The sequence below is a fragment of the Medicago sativa genome, chromosome 2 (genome assembly GCF_051527215.1).
Source record: "Medicago sativa cultivar Bolivia chromosome 2, Bolivia_mono, whole genome shotgun sequence".
Classification (NCBI taxonomy): Eukaryota; Viridiplantae; Streptophyta; class Magnoliopsida; order Fabales; family Fabaceae; genus Medicago; species Medicago sativa.
This window is the reverse complement of record NC_140750.1, coordinates 12,101,148-12,120,380: the sequence shown is the minus strand read 5'-3', so window position 1 is coordinate 12,120,380 and position 19,233 is coordinate 12,101,148. Positions and strand designations below refer to the sequence as shown.

Below are 19,233 nucleotides of genomic sequence, written 5' to 3'. Positions count from 1 at the left end.
GCGGTTGGGTTTGTTTTGTTAGAGAGAGGTCAGAGAAAACTTTTTAGAGAGAGAGGCGGTTGGGTTTACTTTAGTGAAAACCACATCCCCAGGGGTCTAGGGTGTGATCAAACCTTATAATTGATTTACCAAAATAACAATCCTTATAATTGATTTACCAAAATAATGGTATCTTAAATGATTCAAACCTTTTTTTTTCCCCTTTTTGAATAGTAAATATAATAGTCTTTTTCTTTTTCTTGTATAACAATGGTAATTGGTCATACTTCTTTGTTGTTATTACCTACAAAATCAAAGTTGAATTAAAATACGGGAAATGCTAACCAATGTCTTCGGGCACTAGTTAAGGTATTATAAAAAGATATGTTTACTTTGTCAAAAAAATAAAAAAAGAAATATTTACCTTAGAAATGTTTACTTTTTAAAACTTGAAAAAGTGTTTTTTTTTTAATGCTAACTTTGTATTTTCTTTCTATTTTAAAGCAAAATTATCACTCACCATAATATATTAGGGTATAAACTTGCTAGTTGCTACCGCAAATACATGATCTAACATAGCCTTGAATGGGTTACTTGTATAATAAAATCTTTTTTTTTTTGGTACAGACTTGTATAATAAAATCTAACAATCGCAAATGTGATTTCATTGTGTCTGGTGTAATGATCCCCATGAAGATAGTTATCATATTCTGTTTCATTGCCCGACAGCGATTGAGGTCTGGCAAACAGCCAGTCTTTGGCATCTGATTTCCCCATCCGTATCACAGCACGACAATGCTCCTGATATTATTTTTAACTTGCTGCATCGATTGACTGCAGCACAAGTTGAAAAGCTAGTGTCTTTAATTTGGAGTATTTGGAAAGCAAGGAATCTTAAACTTTGGCAACAGGTGTCAGACTCGACAGTTACTATTCTGGAAAGAGCAAGACATTTGCTAGAAGGATGGAGGAGTGCTAATAGCAAGCAAATTCTTAATCCGAGTTCCTCTCACAATAATGTGAATGTTAATTTAAGATGGAGGAAACCGAGTAGCGGAAGATATAAATGCAATATTGATGCATCTTTCCCACACAATTCTAATAGAATTGGGCTTGGAATGTGCATTCGTGACTCTGATGGGAATCATATCCACTCTAAAACTATGTCTTTCACACCAGCTTGTTCTGTAGATGTTGGGGAAGCACTGGGTTTATATCATGCGATTCGGTGGATTCATGAACTTCAACTAACAAATGTTGATTTTGAGGTTGACTCTAAAAGGGTTGCGGATTATTTCAACAAGGGCCGGGGAGATGTCACCGAGTTTGGGTCTATTATGGATAGTAGTAGACATTTCTGTAACACTCACATAACAAACTCTCATGTCGAGTTTATTAGGAGGCAAGCAAATGAGGTTGCTCATACTTTAGCTAGGGTAGCCTCATCTAGTACTGGCTTCCAGATCTTTGATGATATTCCAACATGTATTGCTGATTTGATTCTTAATGAAATGATATAAGTTATTTTCTCTCAAAAAAAAAAATAATCTAAAAATATCGTTATAATGAGTACTTCATCTAATTATTGATGAACAATGAACAAGTTTCATATACGAGAAAGAGAAACCTCCTTTCACTTTTCTTCATATCAACTAAAAGTATAATAACATGATCTTCGATGTCTGTATTATATGATTTTCCATGCCCTCAATATACCTAGATAATTTATTAACATAAATTCATACTATAATAAGCCATAAGGTGAGATTGACAGGAACGAAAAGAACAAAAAAATCACACGTCTACAAAATGAAAGATGTAGATTTAAATGTTGCTTTGCATTGTTTAAACCATAGAGGTTGATGAAGAAGAAAAACAAAGGAAAAGGACATGACTCTCACCTATTATGTTGGGAAAGTAAAACTGAGAAGGAAAAATGCTATTTTTCACAAAGTGAACTGGTTGTGTTGCTCTCGGCACAGGGTGGTTGACCCGGAAATAGCAAGATGGAAAGAACAACACCGTGTGGGACTCTTGCTTGCAGGAAAGGTGAGGCGAAAATGGATTCGTCAACACTGGTGTTAAACACTCGCTGTAAATACGTCAACTCTCACGGGAAAGAACACGCGGTGTGGTGGGAGGGGCTTCGTTAGACACTCACGTCAAAGAATGGTCGACTACACGCTTGTGATAATATATACCGATTATAATGAGCGCTTCCTCTAGTTATTGACCATGGCAGATATACTGCAAATATTGCAAAGATGCATATGAACAGATTTCATATACATTTTGTACATAACAGCATCCTTGTGATACAATGCAATTTAGTGTTCCAATCTAAAGAAATTTTACCAAATGATAATTTGAAATGACACCCCCACCTTGAGTGAATAGTTATTAAATCCTAACTCTAATAATTCTCTTAAATTCTAACTCTAATAGTTCTCTTGGAACTATCTCAGCTGTATTTGCACCTCTCTGATCACAGAATTGAAGTCAAATAATTCTTTATCTCAACAGCTACTTTGAACCCTTCTTAATTTCAGTATAATAAACTTATGGCAAGTTAACTGTTTTACTATCATAGTCTATGAAGTTTCAAATACAAACTCTCAACCATCCTTTCTAATTTATTTTGGCCTTAGTGTTCTCTAGTATCCATTTTTCCTACAGCTCCATAGAATTTGTGAACGAAATACATTTCTGGTTTGGAATCAGGACAGAAAAGGACGTTGATTCAACCATGCATATCATCTTTGAAAATCATTAGAGCAATTTTAGCACTATTATGGTTTAGGTGCTAATTTCTGATGTCACACAGGAATATGGTAATGTACCAGCTTTTGGTAGTAAAGGGAAAGGAAATGAAGAGTAAATGAGAGAGATAGAGAGAGAGAGGAAATAACTATGTCAGGCTAACAAACTAACTTTCTTCCATATTTTTCCAGTGTATTAGCAATTCCCCAATTAGACAATCTAATCATAATAGAAATTGGCACATTCACTTCACCACACACTAACAAACTATGCCTCATCATCTAAGGGAGCTCATAGTCATTGGACTTGGTGTTTAAATATTTGGATCATAACAAATATGTAACGATTCTAAGGTGATTCCACATTACTACTACATAATTTGATCAATCAAAGGAACGTTCAACAACTTTTTCATCTGCTCATATAACTTCATTTCAAGGAAACACATGAACAGAATACCCTCAACTACTTACTTGCTAATCACTACCTACTATTATGTGTTACTGCATAAGACAGGAATTATGCATTATTATATCTAATTATTTAGATATATGAATATCTTTAAGAGTCATTATAGAGACAAAAATCAACATTTGTCTAAGTATCAAATCACAATTACCATATTGCAGACAACAATTTGTGACTCATTCATAGAAAATAGCAAGTGAAATTCCACATTTAGAATATCAGACCACAACCATTCCCATACAGAACAAATTAAAACAGAGAACTCTCTGAATATTATTTATACAGATATGTTATTACATTTATATATAACTCAGAAGGGAAAAAAACTGAACAAAAAGTGAGTCCACTTCATATTAAATTGCAGTTTTCCTAGTGCACAAAGTTTGCAGATTAGGAAAAGACAATAAAATTGTAACAATTGCATGCATAGCATAACAGTCTTATACATGCATAAGCATATTATATATAGAATGAAAAGGGCAATATCCATTATACCTACAAACGAATCCAACCATGGATGAGAGAATATACCATATAAATACACTCTATACCAAGGCATCAGCACCAGCAACAATTTCCAGGATTTCACCAGTGATCTTAGCTTGGCGTTGTCTATTATAAACCCTTGACAAATTCTTCTTCAACTCAATAGCATTATCACAAGCACTACTCATAGCACTCATTCTAGCAGCTAATTCACTAGCAAGTGATTCCTGCAAAGCCCTCAAGATTTGACTGTTCAAATAAAGTGGCAAAAGTGCATCAAGAATCTGAACAGGATCCTGCTCAAACTGCAAAATCGGCGAAAAATCAATCGTCTTAGACCTAACAGCATCTCTTTCAACAGTTAACTTTCCTTCTTTCGTTGTTAACCTGAAAAGCTCATCCTCAGCAGCATCAACACAGTTTCCATTAATATCACAGATTTCACCTTTTGGTGACAGTGGAAGCAAAGTATGGATTATAGGCTCTGATTTCACTAATGACACAAATTTAGTGTACAATAGTTCAACTTTATCAACTTCTTCACTAACAAAGAGGGAGAAAACATCATCAGCAATAGTTTGTGCTTCTTTAGCAGTAGGAAGGTTTCCACCTTCAAGAAACCTATCAACAGGTATATAAGGTCTACGAAGGAAATAAGAGTTACCCTTTTTACCAACACTGATAATAGTGTAATCAAGTCCAAGACCTTTCAACTCAGCAATCCTATTTTCAGCTTTTTTCAATATTGCATTGTTGAATCCACCACAGAGACCTCTATCACCAGTGCAAACAACAAGAGCAACTTTTTTCACTGGTCTAAGCTTAGTTAGAGGAGCTTCGATATCGTCGGTTTGAAGCTGTTCGTTGATGCTGTAAAGGACTTCAACTAGTGTCTGTGAGAAAGGTCTGCCATTAACAACAGCTTCTTGAGCTCTTCTGACTTTTGCAGCAGCCACAAGCTTCATTGCTTCAGTGATTTTCTGAGTGTTTTTGACAGAGTCAATACGGTTTCTAAGTTCTCTTAGACCACACTGAATTTGGGTTGGTCTTGAAGGAGTGCAAGAAGATGATGAGTTTTGTGAAGGAAGCTGAAAAGGGCTGAGAGCTGAACGGAAGGAGAGGTTAGATGCATCAGGTAATGAAGGTTTGGATGAGACCAACATGGTGATATTTGAGCAAGACATTGTTGCAATGATGAGGCTCTACAGAGTTTACAGCAGAGAAAGAGAGGGTGGTGTGTGTGGATTTGGTTGGTTAAATTATGAGTTGTTTTTTTAGTTTTGTGATGTCTTATCTTGTTCTAATGCTAATGTGTTGTGTGTGTTGTGTTTGGATTCTGTAATCTCTATTGGCATAGAAGGAATGAGTGGAGGGAATGAAAGGAAGTAGATGAGGTTTTGAGATAACGATTTTGGGTGTTGGAGAGAGTAAGAGTAGATTTCCATTTGTGGGTCCAATCTGATGTGGCTGTTGTGTTGTCTGAGGGTATATGCGGCTATATGAGTGGTGATTCCTTCTGAACTTGTTTGTTAGCTCAAACTTAACATCAAATTTGGACAATAAACTAGATACAGATACTAGTTAACATGGTTTAAATATGTTTTGTCAAAACAACATGGTTTAAATATGTAATTAACAACTTTCAGTTGATAATTAATGAATATAACAAGGAGTCATAATTAAATATTCATTCAGTAGAACACAATTAACTACAATTTTCAAGTGTTCAAATATAGATATATACATTACCTATCCAAATTGTGATTAAATATATGTGATATTCATTAAAATAACACAAGTTGTATTCAAATATACAAATTTAAGTTCTCTTGCAGGTTCCTTCAAAAAAAAAAAGTTCTCTTGCAGGTAATGATGCAAAGATATTTATAAGTTAAACACCTTATCGGTTAAAACGTTACAAGAGCTTAAAATAATATCATAGACATTCCCAACTTGATATTTCAGATACAATAAATGGTTAATGGGTGAATTAAATATTGGAGGTTCAGCCTGAACAAATATAATTACAGCAAAAGCTATGAGCAAAGATCCAATGGATAAGTTCTTGGCACTTCCTTGGACATTATTTGTTGGGAGGTCAAAATTAGTGGACGAAGTTCTGTACAATTGAATAATTCCACAAGGAACTAATTTTTTTTAAAAATGTTGTCCAGTGGACATGACCCAGTGAAGATCAATTTTGGCCATGACCTCTCAACATATTTACAAAGACAAAACACATCACTTGAACCCTTCCCAGTAACTATACAAATCTAAAGTTCAAATTATTCAGACTACCTTGAAAATATGAAGGAGCTCCATCAAAGGACAATGGGAAGGGGAAAAATTGTTGTCGATTTTCTTTATCCTGTAGCAACTGACCTCTGATTAACTGCCATCCAGCAATTGCAATAATATTAGATGATGGCGAATACGACGACGACGAACAACAACATCAGCAGCAACAAAAAGTCCAGTTAGTTCAGAATTTAGATGGTAGCATGGTGCATCAATCAAAAATCTTGATCACTACCATGTCATGAACTCAATAACATTGAATCCAATTTGCACACGACTTGCCAGAAAATTTCAATAAACTATCTTCACCATTACCATCATGGTTTGATTTTTTCAACGGTCAATCATTTATTTGTATTCAATTCGCTGCGACGCTTCCTGGGTTTTCGTGGTCTACACACACGAGGACCTATGCTTGGCGATTGTACAATGTCTTCGGAATGTCCCTCCCCCATGACTGCTTTACCAATTGAGAAGTTTTTGGACGCAGAATCTTCACCAGTTGTTACCTGCTGAAGCATAGCCTTTGATGGTACAAGATTTTTGAATCTACTTGAGTCTAAACTTAAGTCTAAACATAAGTCTAAACTGAGCCACGACGAATTACTTTTGTCATCCATTTCCTTACTAATCAAAGTCATATTTGGCATAGCATCAGTTGTAGGGAGACAAGAATCAAGTTGAATATCAGAATTGGCTCTTGGGACCTCCTAACAAAATAAAGTTAAAAGGAAGGTTATAATGGAAGGAAATATATTTTGCAAAACTGCTCAAGAGTATAAAATAGCATAAAAAGAAAAGGCTAAATTATACCAGAAGTCCTTTAAGTTAGTTAATTGTAATAAGTTGGTCCTTTAAGTTTTTTCCGTACCAATTAGGTCCTTTAAGTTATTTAACCGTAACAATTTAGGGGATTTCAGATCTTAAAAATGTAAGTTATTTGGGCCTAAAAGTTTCAATTAAATAACTTAAAGATCTAATGTTAAGAAAAATACTTAAAAGGACTAGCTTGTTACAATTAATTAACGACCTAAGTGGTACGAAATTTTTTTAAAGGACCAATTTGTTACAATCAAATAACTTAAAGGACCTCCAATGTGGGAGTTAAATGGTTCAAGACTATAAACATAGAGAAATAACCAACCACCACCTAGCATAAAGTTTAGTCAACAGAATAAGATATCTATTAAATCATGAGGCAAAAGTCGAAACTAGGAAGATTTTTCTAAGGAAGATGTAATTACATGTGTAAGTGCAAAAACTTGATTATCTGGGCATTTCTAGTCTAAGCATGGCTCAGAATTTAAAGCTGAGAACGGAGAGTTAAATGGTTCAAGACTATAAATCTATAAACGTAGAGAAATAACCAACAACCACCTAGCATAAAGTTTAGTCAACAGAATAAGATATCTATTAAAGCATGAGGCAAAAATCGAAACTAGAAAGATTTTTCTAAGGAAGATGTAATTACATGTATAAGTGTAAAAACTTAATTATCTGGGCATTTATAGTCTAAGCATGGATCAGAATTTAAAGCTGAGAACGTAACAAGGATAACATTATTTTCAAATGTCCTGCTCAAGTAAAGAATTATTATGTTGCCACTGACTGACTTATATACTAATTACCACCCAATTAAGGAATCACAACTCACAAGGGACAAACAAATAACACAGTCAAACGTGGAAAGATATGGAAAGGGCGGTCTCATAATAGATAATATCATATATGCCCTCTTATTGCAGGGCTAAAAAAAGTGTACTTTTTATGTTAAATAATTAAACTTGTTGAAGTTATGGGGTTTAGATGAAAAGTAATAACTGGATACTAACTTTATACAAAAGACTAAATATTATCCTTAATATATAGGGATACAAGTCTCCTCGTCCTAATTAATAAATAAATCATGATAAAACTAAGATATGGAAACCAGTCCTAAGAGATAATCTAAGAAACTTTGAGATAAGAAACTAATCCTAAGAGACAAACTAAGATATTTTAACATAATATCAATATATTAAAAGATATTTTATTTTCTTATAGACCAATAAAAACTATAAAGAGAAACTATTAAGAAAGATCTAAAGATTAATGAGTTGGATAGAAATATGATAGAATATTATGGCGTCGTTTGATCCATAAAGAAACGCAACATATCATTAAACATCTGATGAAAACCCACAATGAAAATTAATAATCGGTGGCTCAACATAAAATTTGGTTTACAAAAATATTCAGTTTTGCATTTGGAAGATTTATGTTGAAGAAAACATAAAAAAATCTATATCTATATAAGAGAAAAAATATACTATCTCTTACGATTATTGAAATTTGTAAAATGTATCTTCCCTCAATATTAAGTTTGTAATACACACACACAGACACAAACGATTAAAACAAAACTTAGTGAAAAAGATAAGGCAACTACCTCATTTGGAACCTCGGGAGCTTGTTCGCAGCCTGAACCATCCTCTTCCTCGGAATCAGACATCTCCTCACACTCAAACTAAAACAAAATTAAAATCAAGGTTATAAAGGAAGAAAAAAAAAATTAAAACTAAGAATACGAACCAGCACCAAAGAAGAATGAGGTGCTGAATGGTACACGACTATAAAGCAAAGAAAAATGAACAACCATCACCCAGCATAAAGGTTATTCAACAGAATAAGGTTGGCAGCAGATGGTCATGAACCAGAAGCAACAGAAACAAATAGTAAATAGATTGATGAAAAACATATGAATTAAAGCAATGGAGCAAAAGTTGAAATTAGAAAATTTCCAACTTTGCATAAAGGAAGCTGGATTTACATGTGTAACAAATGAATTATATGTGGGCCTTTTGAGTTTAAACATGGCATGGAAGAGCTGAGAACATCACAAGAATAACATGAATTCAAATTTGTCTGCTAAAGTAAAGAATTATCACGCTGGCATTGACAAACTGATATATTAATTACCATCCAATGTAGCATGCGTACAGGACAAACAAATAACAGCGTCAAACTTGGAAAGACATGGACAGGGCAGTCTCAATATAAGATGTATGCCATCTCATTGCAAGGCTCAAACAAAAAGTGCACTTACGAATAATGTTAAATAATTACTACCTCTGTTCCTTTTTAATTGTCACATTTTGACATTTTACACATGCCAAGACAATAAATAAATGTTGCTACTTTTGCTACAATAATTTATACTTTTACCATAATGACCTTGTTCATTTAATATCTTCTTTCATATACTTCTCTCTCCACAATAAATAACTAAGGGTAATAATGGTAAAACAACATTTAATGTTGCATTAAACTTTGAAAGTGACAGTTAAATTGAAACAAATTTTTTCTCCAAAAGTGACACTTAAAAAGGAACGGAGGGAGTAAACTCAAGACAAGAAAGTAAAGTTTTTATGGTAAGCAGAGAGGACCACATAGTAAAGTATATGCTGAAAACCGAATGAAAATTAAAAGTTCATGGTTCAACATAAAAACTAAATAAGAGAAGATTGAAGTTAAAAAAAAAAAAACTGTATTGTATAAGAGAAGATTTGTTATTTCTCCACATTATTGAAATTTGAAAGAATGTATTTCTCCTCAATATTGAAATTTGTAACATATATAGCACAAAGACACGCACGATTAAAATCTAAAACTAAATGCAAAAAAAATAAAGAACCTACCTTATTTTGAACCTCAGAAGCTTGTTCACATCCTGAACCATCTTCTCCCTCAGAATCAGCCATCTCCTCACACTCAAACTCAACATGTTCTTCAATATCTTCCTCTGAATCGCTTAACTCTTCTTGCTCCATCACTATCTCAGGATGAGACTGGTCACCAACATCATCATATCTGGTAATGTTATCATCAGGAACGACTAAAGGGGCACTTGAAGCAAGTTTGCAGCCGCTCGGTGAAGGAATTCTACTACCTTGCTGACAATATGGAGCATTCATTTCTGTTGCACGACTAGCTATGATTTGCTGAGACTCTATAGGAACTTGTTCCTTTAGCTGTCTACTTTTCATAGATTTCTCACTTTCTGATACAGAACTTAGATGAATCTCCAAGTCAAGTTCATTGGATTTGTCATAAAGACCAGAAGATATATTAGTTGTATCAGGCACAGCACTATTAACAAGTGGCACGGCCTGAATAGCATCCGACCCAGTTGGTGCTTGTGTATCATTAGATTTCTGCAGAAGTGGGTGAAAATCAATGCCTCCTAACCTTAATGAGGAATTCTTTGACTGCAATGACTTGTTAGCACTATCAACGTGCCCTTGTTGCTGTGAACTACTGAACAGACTCAGATTTAATTGCGGCTGTCTTCCTGAGAAGAAGCTGAAGGAACTAGAAGGATCAGAATTAAATTTAAATGGATAATAAGGTGTGTTACCCACTTCAGTGACCTGGAACAGAAGAGGATGCATTTGGAGATCAGCGTAAGTGGATTTCTCTGCCACAGTAGATCTGCCTTCAGCAGTTTCAGAACTTTCTAATTGAGAATGTACCCCACTGTCTTTTGGCATAGGTCTTGCACGTTTAGCACGATAATCAATTCCAATTTTCTCACCATGAGGAATTTGAGACGCAGAATTATCTTTTCTAACATCAGTAACACCATCTAGACAAGGATCAATCTTTGATGTTCCAGTCTCGAAACCTTTAAAAGCAGTCTGAGAAACTACACGAACAGATGGAGGAAGATTTACAGGAGGCAAGCCCGGTGCTAATTTTACTAAGTGAGCGCTATTTGGCCTCCGAGACCGATATGGCCGAAAACAGTACTTGGAGCTAGAGGTCGCACCCAAAAATGGGTTTTTAGGAATAGTTGCACTGGGAGCACCTTTCATGCCACTCCTAAAATCAGATGTAGAGTGAAAAGGCAGGGGAAGCTTAGATACGGATGGAAATGCGGGCTGATTACCATTCTGATGTTGAACATTTCCACTTAAACCATAGTTGCTAATTCCTCTATAAAGCTGACTATCTTGTGAAATTGAATCACGGCCAAGATTTACTTCTACAGATGCCGAGGAAATGTGTTCTGAATGATTAAGAGTAGACGTGTCTGGTCTCCAATCTGCCAGAAATGCCTGGTGGACATAAGGAACATCTGAATGATCCATGCCATCTGCAATTTCGGCCTCACAATCCTGCATTAAGTTCCAAAGAAAGCTCACAACAGTAAATCCAAAATCTGATAATTTCAATCCTTAAAAGCAAATATAAAAGCCCAGATGACCTATGCACTCAGACTAAGCCATGGGTTCATTGTCCGCTGCAATGATCGATGAACTAGCCAGTGCAAATGTGAACATGTGTCATATATATATATATATATATATATATATATATATATATATATATATATATATATATATATATATATATATGTACATTTACAAGCACACTAACATAAAATCGTGATGATTACAATTTGTTATATACTTATGCTGTATGAGCCAAGATTGCATAAAGGTAGACTAAATTGTATATTGTGCATTTGTATGTTATTTGTCCTAAGCCATTCTGGCAGTTAACAAAAACTACATTTAAGATGACTATACTGACATTTCATATGCAGGTAGAACCTGAGAGGTAAATTCAAATGCAGGTTTCTTAGCTTCAGACAGTAACAAACCTCTTTATCAGACCTAGGTTGCCCACATTCTGTCTCAGTAGCTTTCGACTTTCTTCTTTCAGACTCGTACAATCTCCGCTTCTCCTTTTTTCCTTCAGTTACCTTGTAAGACTTTTGAGTCCCAAGAGCAACTCGCCATTGGCGTGGAAGCAAGAATGGATCTCTGTGTGGAACAATATATTGCCATACTGACATCCAATCAGATTTATAATGCTTAAGTCCCTGTTAATTTTTTGTCACGCATTAGCAAACTTATATGCGATTTACTAGAAAATTTTCAAATCCAAATTGCTCTAGAATAAATTACCTCATCAATGCATGCTATCTCCTCTTCAGTCAATGGGGAGGTTTTCATTCTTCGAACTGCCTGTATGGAGAAAAAATCAGGTAAATAGTGTAATCAATTAATTAAATCTTATATTCAGTTCTGCAGTTCGTTTTATCTAGGTTCTTTTTAAATAAAAAACATCGAAGGACAAGCCTGTGTGACTTGAATATCAAATTAGCTGAGTTCAGACTTCTCAGATGTATATACTTTGGGTACATGATGCTCTATTTTGGCTTTAACTGTTGGTAATTGTTACTTAAAATGATCAATCATATAATACTATGAAAAATGAGCAAAAATTCAATTTGCTATTCAGCCAACTGGAATTCCAATTTGTAATTTTCCATCCATGATGATAAATACATCATTTGAGTGATACAAATTTGAAGTATTTAACCATAGATTTCTTTTCTGAAGCAAGTTGGTTTTGGATCTTGGTCTAGGTGTTAACATAATTGACTTTGTCCATGCTTTTTTATCTGTTTTCAGTTAGCTAAAAATTTTGATGGCAGTTCAGATTTTCAAAGAAGTTCACGTTGATTGTAGCTTATACTTAGTAATTCTCTTCTACGAAATAAATTGAAATTTCCTTCTTCAAGTTTAATCTCCCACTATTTCAATTTTATTTTGAACAGTGGTACTAGAGTCGATGATAAATAAAGGTGATTGACTCCTTGTATCAAAAGTCTCCTTGGCAATGTGGAAGTCTGGTGGCAACGTCTTGTCAAAACCATTTGTATGGACACTTTTAGCCCAACACGAGGATCTACCAAATATTTTAGGCTCCCCTTGTGACCTAAAATTGGTGCAAAAAAGCCAAACTTCTATGGCTATGAAGCAATGTTCTTATTTCTTTTAGGGCTAAATACACTGAGGTTGAGCGATTTATTTTTTAGGAAGTTGTGGTGCAAATATGTCTACTTTGAGCATTTATCCAGTTGCAATTTCAATGTTTAATGGTGAAAACTTTGAAGGCACGGGGTTTTAGATAAAAGGAGAAGAATAAGAATATGATTTTGGTGAAATATAATTGATAATGATTTGTAATTTTTACATCCACAGACAGATCAGCTCAACCAAAAGTTAAGCTTGGAAATGGTGAATTTGAGCAAGCAAAATGGGACAATTGCTTTAAAAATACGAATGTTGTGAAAATTGCCACTGATGTTTTTTACATTGCAAAAATATATCTAAATCTTCTTAGTCTTGCACAATTGCTAAGAAATGGATATGCAGTCTCTTCCAAAGGAAATTATTGCTTTACCATTGATGATGAAACAGAGATAGAAAAGATTTAACTGGTCAGAAACAGCTTGTATTTGATTATATATGGATTAAGCATGTGTGTTTACCTTTATTGGGTTCTCTGATGACTTTGAAGAGCAACGATTTTTCTGTCTGACAAAAATCTGCAACCAGACCATTCAGTGCCATATTAGATAAGCAACAAAATTAACCACCACAATGAAATTGCTGAACTAATTATTCAACTAAACATTTTATTTCAATTCAAAAGCTAGTATATAGGACAATTATTTGCACGACTAAAAAAGTGTTGGCCAATCAATGAATAACATAGTATATTATACCCATATAAGACAATTATTAAAACCAACTTTCCAAATCTGTAAGCACGGTCTTACTGCGCTTACTATTTACTTTGGGGGGAGGGTGTTCAGGCAGTGTATACGTTGCTAAGTTTTAAAGGAATCTCACCACTAGGCAGCCAAATCATGTAAAAAATAGATTGACAGCAAATGAATTGAGCAACAAATGTAAGCCTACCCTGCCTTTTATTAGAGTATGGCCATCCAAGTACGACACAAAAAGTTTAATTCAAGTAACCAATAACTCATGCAACCCATTTAGCCATTTCAAACATATTTTAAAAAACGAGACCAGATAAGCTGATTTGATTGGAAATTAGTGAATACTATTTGTATGGGGTCTGGTTTGTACAACCCAAAATCCGGTTAATCACTAAATTGATAGGAACCAGTGGAAAACCTACGACGAAGAAGCAGTTGTTATATTTTATTTATTTTTTTAAAAGTTGTTGTATATTTTAACCTTTTTTGTAATTTTTTTCAGCCAAAAATAAAATCAGTACAAGCCTGATGCCAAGTTACAAAGGCTCACATATGAGGTTGATTTGCGAATTATCATTATTTAGTCTCTTATTGAGTTTGAATGTTACTTACAAGACATATAAGATGGGCATTTTATGTTAATTTGCATTTTTATCTAACTTGATTTCTTATAATATTTATGTTTCCTTATTACTTAAAACTAATATTTTATAGAACATAAAATATTCAAAATACATACATTAAAATTAAATATCACTAATTTAAATATGGTTGAATTAGGGTATCAAGGAACCAGCATATTCATTATTCCACTGACCTCTGGAAGTTTTGAAATACTTGTTATATTACAATTTTGTATAATAACGAATGCGATCGAGCCATACATTAGTCTCTAAACATGAGAATGCTCACAAATTAGAGAAAAAACCTCAAAGAAGCATATAACCAAAAAATAACATACATTTATATGCAAGAGTCCATCCATTGTATCACATTCAAAAGAAGTTGTCATAAAATTTAGTCAACAATAATAGTCACCTGATGCGTAGACTTGCTAGGAAGAAATCTTTGTTTAATTGCTTCCCAATCTGTATTATATTCCAATATCCCTAAGGCTAGTAATCTGCAATAAAATATATAGGTCTTTGTAAACACCGCGAGCTTGTCTTGAACAATGGTAATACAATTGTAATAGATAAAAATGCAGAAAATGCAGACACACAATGCTTTTATTAAGTGGTCATACGGTGTAATGGTAGAACAAAAGTGGATTTTGCACAACAGAAAATGTTGGCCGCGATATTAATAGCAGCATGGCTGGCATTTAGGAAATGGCTGTCCACAGGACATTTTTATTATTCTAAAAATGAAAATACCACAGTGCATGCTTTTTGTGGATGAAATAGCCAATTGCAGAGTCAAGAGTGGCAATAAATAGAAAGTTAGAAGTATGGAGATAAACCTTGGGAACACATGATGTCGGCCTAAGTATGTGTAAAACATAGTATATAAATTTCTAGCCTAGCAATAAACACACAGATCCTAAGAAATGAAAATTGGAAAACATATTTATTAGAGAAGTTTATTAACTGACAGAAGGAATGGTTGAAAAGGGGAACTTATAAGAGAATAAAAACCAATCTTGCATCTATTTCACCTAAGCCTTGATAGGTGAAAGCGAAAGCTCCAACATTAGTGTTAAGTATCTAAAAGAACTCGACCCACTTCATAGCAGTAAAAAAAACATTTTCATACCTTCCATTTTGAGGGTATGAAAACGTGTTTTGATAAGGTTTTAGGGGGAATGAAGTTGAGGGGAAGTGCTGAGAAATTGGTGTTGATTATTATAAGATTTGTTAGTTAGAATCATGACAGGATTACATTCCTATTTAGATTACATCTCTCATGTATACAAATATTTGTACAAACCTTTGCATTATTGAGTGAGAAAAGAATATTCAAGAAATACAAAGTAAACAGAATCAAGATCTAGCTTTTTCACAGTAAATCATTTAATATAGTTGACTAGCGCAAAGAGGAGGAATGCAACTTACTCGTCCTCTGAATCAGTGAAAAGTGTCCTATTTACAGATGCTGCCAGGGGTGGCTTGTGTGGGAATAATGCTGGATTAAAAAAGGCCAAAAATCTTTGAGTTGTGCTCGCAACTTCCTTTGGCACCAAAGCAATTGACTGCTTTTTGGAACTTTCAACAAGCATGCCAGCCAATGTTTTCTTAGGTTGTTTTTTATCAGGTGAAGATGAGACGGTACTATTGGCTCCAACAACAGATGAAGAAAAAGGAAATAGAGGTTCCTTTTCAATAACTTGATCAAAACCAGATTCAATGAATCGCTTTCGAAACTCTCGGGCAGCTGTAAAAGGAATTTCAAACCAATGCTTGAGTAATTAAACCGTAAAAGTCAATATTATGAACCCGTATAGAATGGAAAAAAAAGGGCAAAAGGGCAACCCGGTGCACTAAAGCTCCCGCATACGCAGGGTCCGGGAAGGGGTCCCACCATTTGGTGTATTGTACGCAGCCTTACCCTGTTTTTTACACAAGAGGCTGTTTCCAGGACTTGAACCCGTGACCTTTCAGTCACATGATCACAACTTTACCAGTTGCGCCAAGGTTACCCCTCTCCGTATAGAATGGAAAGGCATGAAAGAAAACTTTAAATAAATAATAGCACCTACCAGAATTAATGTCATTTACATATCCTCTTAGTAAATTAAGAGGAGCAACATCTAACATAGATAGCACAGGGCCTCTTACAATAGGAAACCAGAAAGAACCGTCAGCATCTTGAAAACAACTTCTTTGCCCATTCAAACCTTCAGAAGAGGTCAGATGGGATTGAGGAATCCGCATGCTCATTGCATCTTGGATAGAAGTAGATCCTGTGTGGGACTGGCCTGGGACAGATGGAGTAAAGCAAACAGCAGGATATGGTGTTCTTGTTGAAGCTAATACTGCATCCCGTTTGTGAAGCATCTCAAAAAGCATACTCTGAACTTGAGAAGCTACCTGTTTGTGTGAAGGCTCAAGAACCGACAGCGAAAATACCTGAATAAGCAGTTGTACATGCTCATGCATCAAACTGTACAGCTGACCAATCTGTTGGGGAGTAAAGCCATTAACAAGACCATTTCTTGAAGCAGAAGATTGAATGCTGCGAGTAGCTTCAGGCACCAAACCATTCCCTGAAACAAGTTGTCCACTAAGCCAACAAGGCAGAATGGGCCGCAGTGGCCTGTTAACCTGTCCGAATGTTTTTCTCTCACTTTGGGAAGAACTCTTCCGGCGATTATTTTGTCTAGTCTTTGGTCGTCGTCCAGCACTATCACACTCGTTTCGGGTTTCTACTGCTGCATTTTCATCAGCATCACTATCCAGCAACTCCTGAAGCTCTAACTCAAAGTCTGCATCATTATCCTCATCATCATCATCAAGGTTTTCATTTTCATGAGATGAATGACCATCACCTTCTCCACCCTGTAATACAGCTGCTAGAAATTTTTTATACTCTTCTTCATCATCAACATTTTGAACATCATCTTCATCATCGGTCTCTTGAAGAAAGGTCTCAAGCTCATCAAGACTGAAACCTTCAAGCGAATAACGAGCTCTAGTACGCATACAAATAGCATCCTCATTATCTATGTCTATCACTGGGCTTTGGGGTTTCGTTGTGTTGCTTATTTCTTCTATCCTAAAACCATCACTAGTACCACTAATCAAGTCATTCTTCTTCTCCTTATCAATCTCCAATTGAGATATCATACCTGCAGCTTCTAAAACAATTTCCTCCTCGCCATGTTCAGAATCTACTGCACTACAGATTTGCTCATTACTCGTTATCTTTTCCAAATCTATATCCATAGATGGCCCACTATCTACAACATTACGATCCAATCCATCGCCTTCAGAACTCAAACTTGATGAAGCATCCGAAAGTGTTTCCTTTAAAAACAAAGGATTAAAGTCTGCATCTTCTTCTTCCTCTTCCTCCTCTTCTTCTTTATCTTCCACAGGTTTCAAACTCCTTTCACAGCCGTCACTAGTAGAAACTGCATTCTGATTCGCAGCAACCCCAATTTCGGCCGACCCAGTATTTGAACCTGTAGACATATTAAATAACCAATAAATATCAATTTTTTATGCTTCTCAAAACAAAAGTCAAATCCACTGGAGAATCGGAACAAAGCATAATAACAGCTACAAGTCCTTTTTTAGATAAACAGCTTAATTTGCAACTTATAGTAGCTTAATCGAACCCCCTAAATAAGAAACATCACTAATTCATGATCTTCCAAATCCAATCACTTAAAAAATGAACAATACAAAATTTGGTTTAGTAAAATCAAATAGTGCTTTTATTGAAAACCCAGATGAAACAATAGAACTAAAAATAAAATAAAATGACCTAAATTGTAGAAATTTGCAGAAACCCAATATGAATAAGTAGTAAAGTTTTCAAATTTACTATATACTGACCAATGTTAACTTCCATGGTTGTTTTCTTCAGCACGTGGCAACTTGGGTAAATGCCAAAACGGTACCGTCGTGTCAGAAAACGTTTTCTGTTCAATACAATGTTAAAATCCACAAACTATGAACCCTGATCCCAAAGCAATGAATCGTAACCAGAAAATGGATGAATGTGATATACGAGTGCGAGGATGAGAATGAAATATACCGAGATTGCCCTCGCTCAGAATCGAGCTTGATTGATCGGAGATGGAAACGGCCAAGTTTTCGTATCAATCAATAATCAAAGTTTCTTTTGATTTTTTCGAAGATGGAAGATGGGTTTGGTTAAGATTCAAATCATTTTTAAGTAGTATAAAGTAAATTTGATTTTAGGCTTAAACGCACTTTTGACCCCCTAACTTTGCATAAGTTGCAATTTTGGTCCCCTATTAAAAAAAATGGCAAAAGTGACCCCCTAAGTTTACCCCCTTTTGCAAAACCTCAATTTTGACTTGGTCAAGGCCACATGGCGCGCCACATGTGTATTTCTTGATTTTTTTATTTTTTATTCCACGTGTATAATTAACTAATCTTTGAATATACATCTTCATTAATCATATTTAATTTTTTTTATTAATTAATATGATAATCAATTTTAAAAAACAACGTAAATTATTTTTTATACACGTGAGAATTTAATAAACTGCTTTTATAATTAACAGCTCATTTAAATGTATCACCTAGCAAAAGAAACATATTAAATATCAATATTTTTTTCAGTATTCTATCTTCCTATCTCCCATCCAACCAGGGTTAGATCTCTTCCATCTTCATTTCACCAACAATAACACAATGGCTCAATCTCAGTTGCCTTTGTCGCCAAACCGCTAAGTCAGAATGGGCTTTTGTTTCAACCATTATGGAAGAAAACAAATAAAAATCGCAAGTTGCATTGCACCTCATTCGCGAGGCTCTCGTGATACTAATTTTCGCTTGATTACCCATTTCCTTTTTTTTTTGTGGCCGACGTTTGAACCTCGGACCTTGTATATATTATGCATTGTCTCTTTTCCAACTACATCATATATCGTGACTCGTGAGGGTTTACACGGGAAATTTTCACAAATCCTGTTTAAGTATATTTTTCTTTCTATATAGCTGCTACTATTTGTTATCATAACTATTTTTGATATCTCTCTCTCTCTC

The 19,233-nt window shown here is 34.8% G+C and overlaps 2 protein-coding genes across 2 annotated transcripts; both read right to left on the bottom strand.

The window, feature by feature from the left end:
- Positions 1-3,416: 3,416 nt before the first annotated feature.
- Positions 3,417-4,956, bottom strand: LOC146944593 (ATP synthase gamma chain, chloroplastic). The gene has a single exon (XM_085742965.1). The coding sequence runs from the start codon at positions 4,875-4,877 to the stop codon at positions 3,753-3,755; it is 1,125 nt and encodes a 374-aa protein (XP_085599091.1). The 5' UTR covers positions 4,878-4,956; the 3' UTR covers positions 3,417-3,752.
- LOC146944592 (uncharacterized) lies at positions 3,417-18,374 on the bottom strand. Its single transcript, XM_085742964.1, has 11 exons — positions 18,254-18,374; positions 18,052-18,137; positions 16,251-17,675; positions 15,607-15,925; positions 14,591-14,675; positions 13,316-13,372; positions 11,943-12,002; positions 11,636-11,857; positions 9,669-11,147; positions 8,420-8,497; positions 3,417-6,701 (listed from the first exon to the last, which is right to left on the bottom strand). Exons 2-11 carry the CDS (start codon positions 18,065-18,067, stop codon positions 6,336-6,338), a joined length of 4,107 nt encoding a protein of 1,368 aa, XP_085599090.1. The 5' UTR covers positions 18,068-18,137; positions 18,254-18,374; the 3' UTR covers positions 3,417-6,335.
- Between the last annotated feature and the right edge of the window lie 859 nt (positions 18,375-19,233).

Excerpts from the sequence above, each read along its gene's own strand:
- LOC146944592 (XM_085742964.1), bottom strand. Across the intron at positions 13,373-14,590 it reads CTAGCAAGTCTACGCATCAG|ATTTTTGTCAGACAGAAAAA; the intron begins GTGACTATTATT and ends GTCTGGTTGCAG. Across the intron at positions 6,702-8,419 it reads CTCCCGAGGTTCCAAATGAG|GAGGTCCCAAGAGCCAATTC; the intron begins GTAGTTGCCTTA and ends TTATTTTGTTAG.
- LOC146944593 (XM_085742965.1), bottom strand. The coding sequence starts at position 4,877 with ATGTCTTGCTCAAATATCACCATGTTGGTCTCATCCAAACCTTCATTA.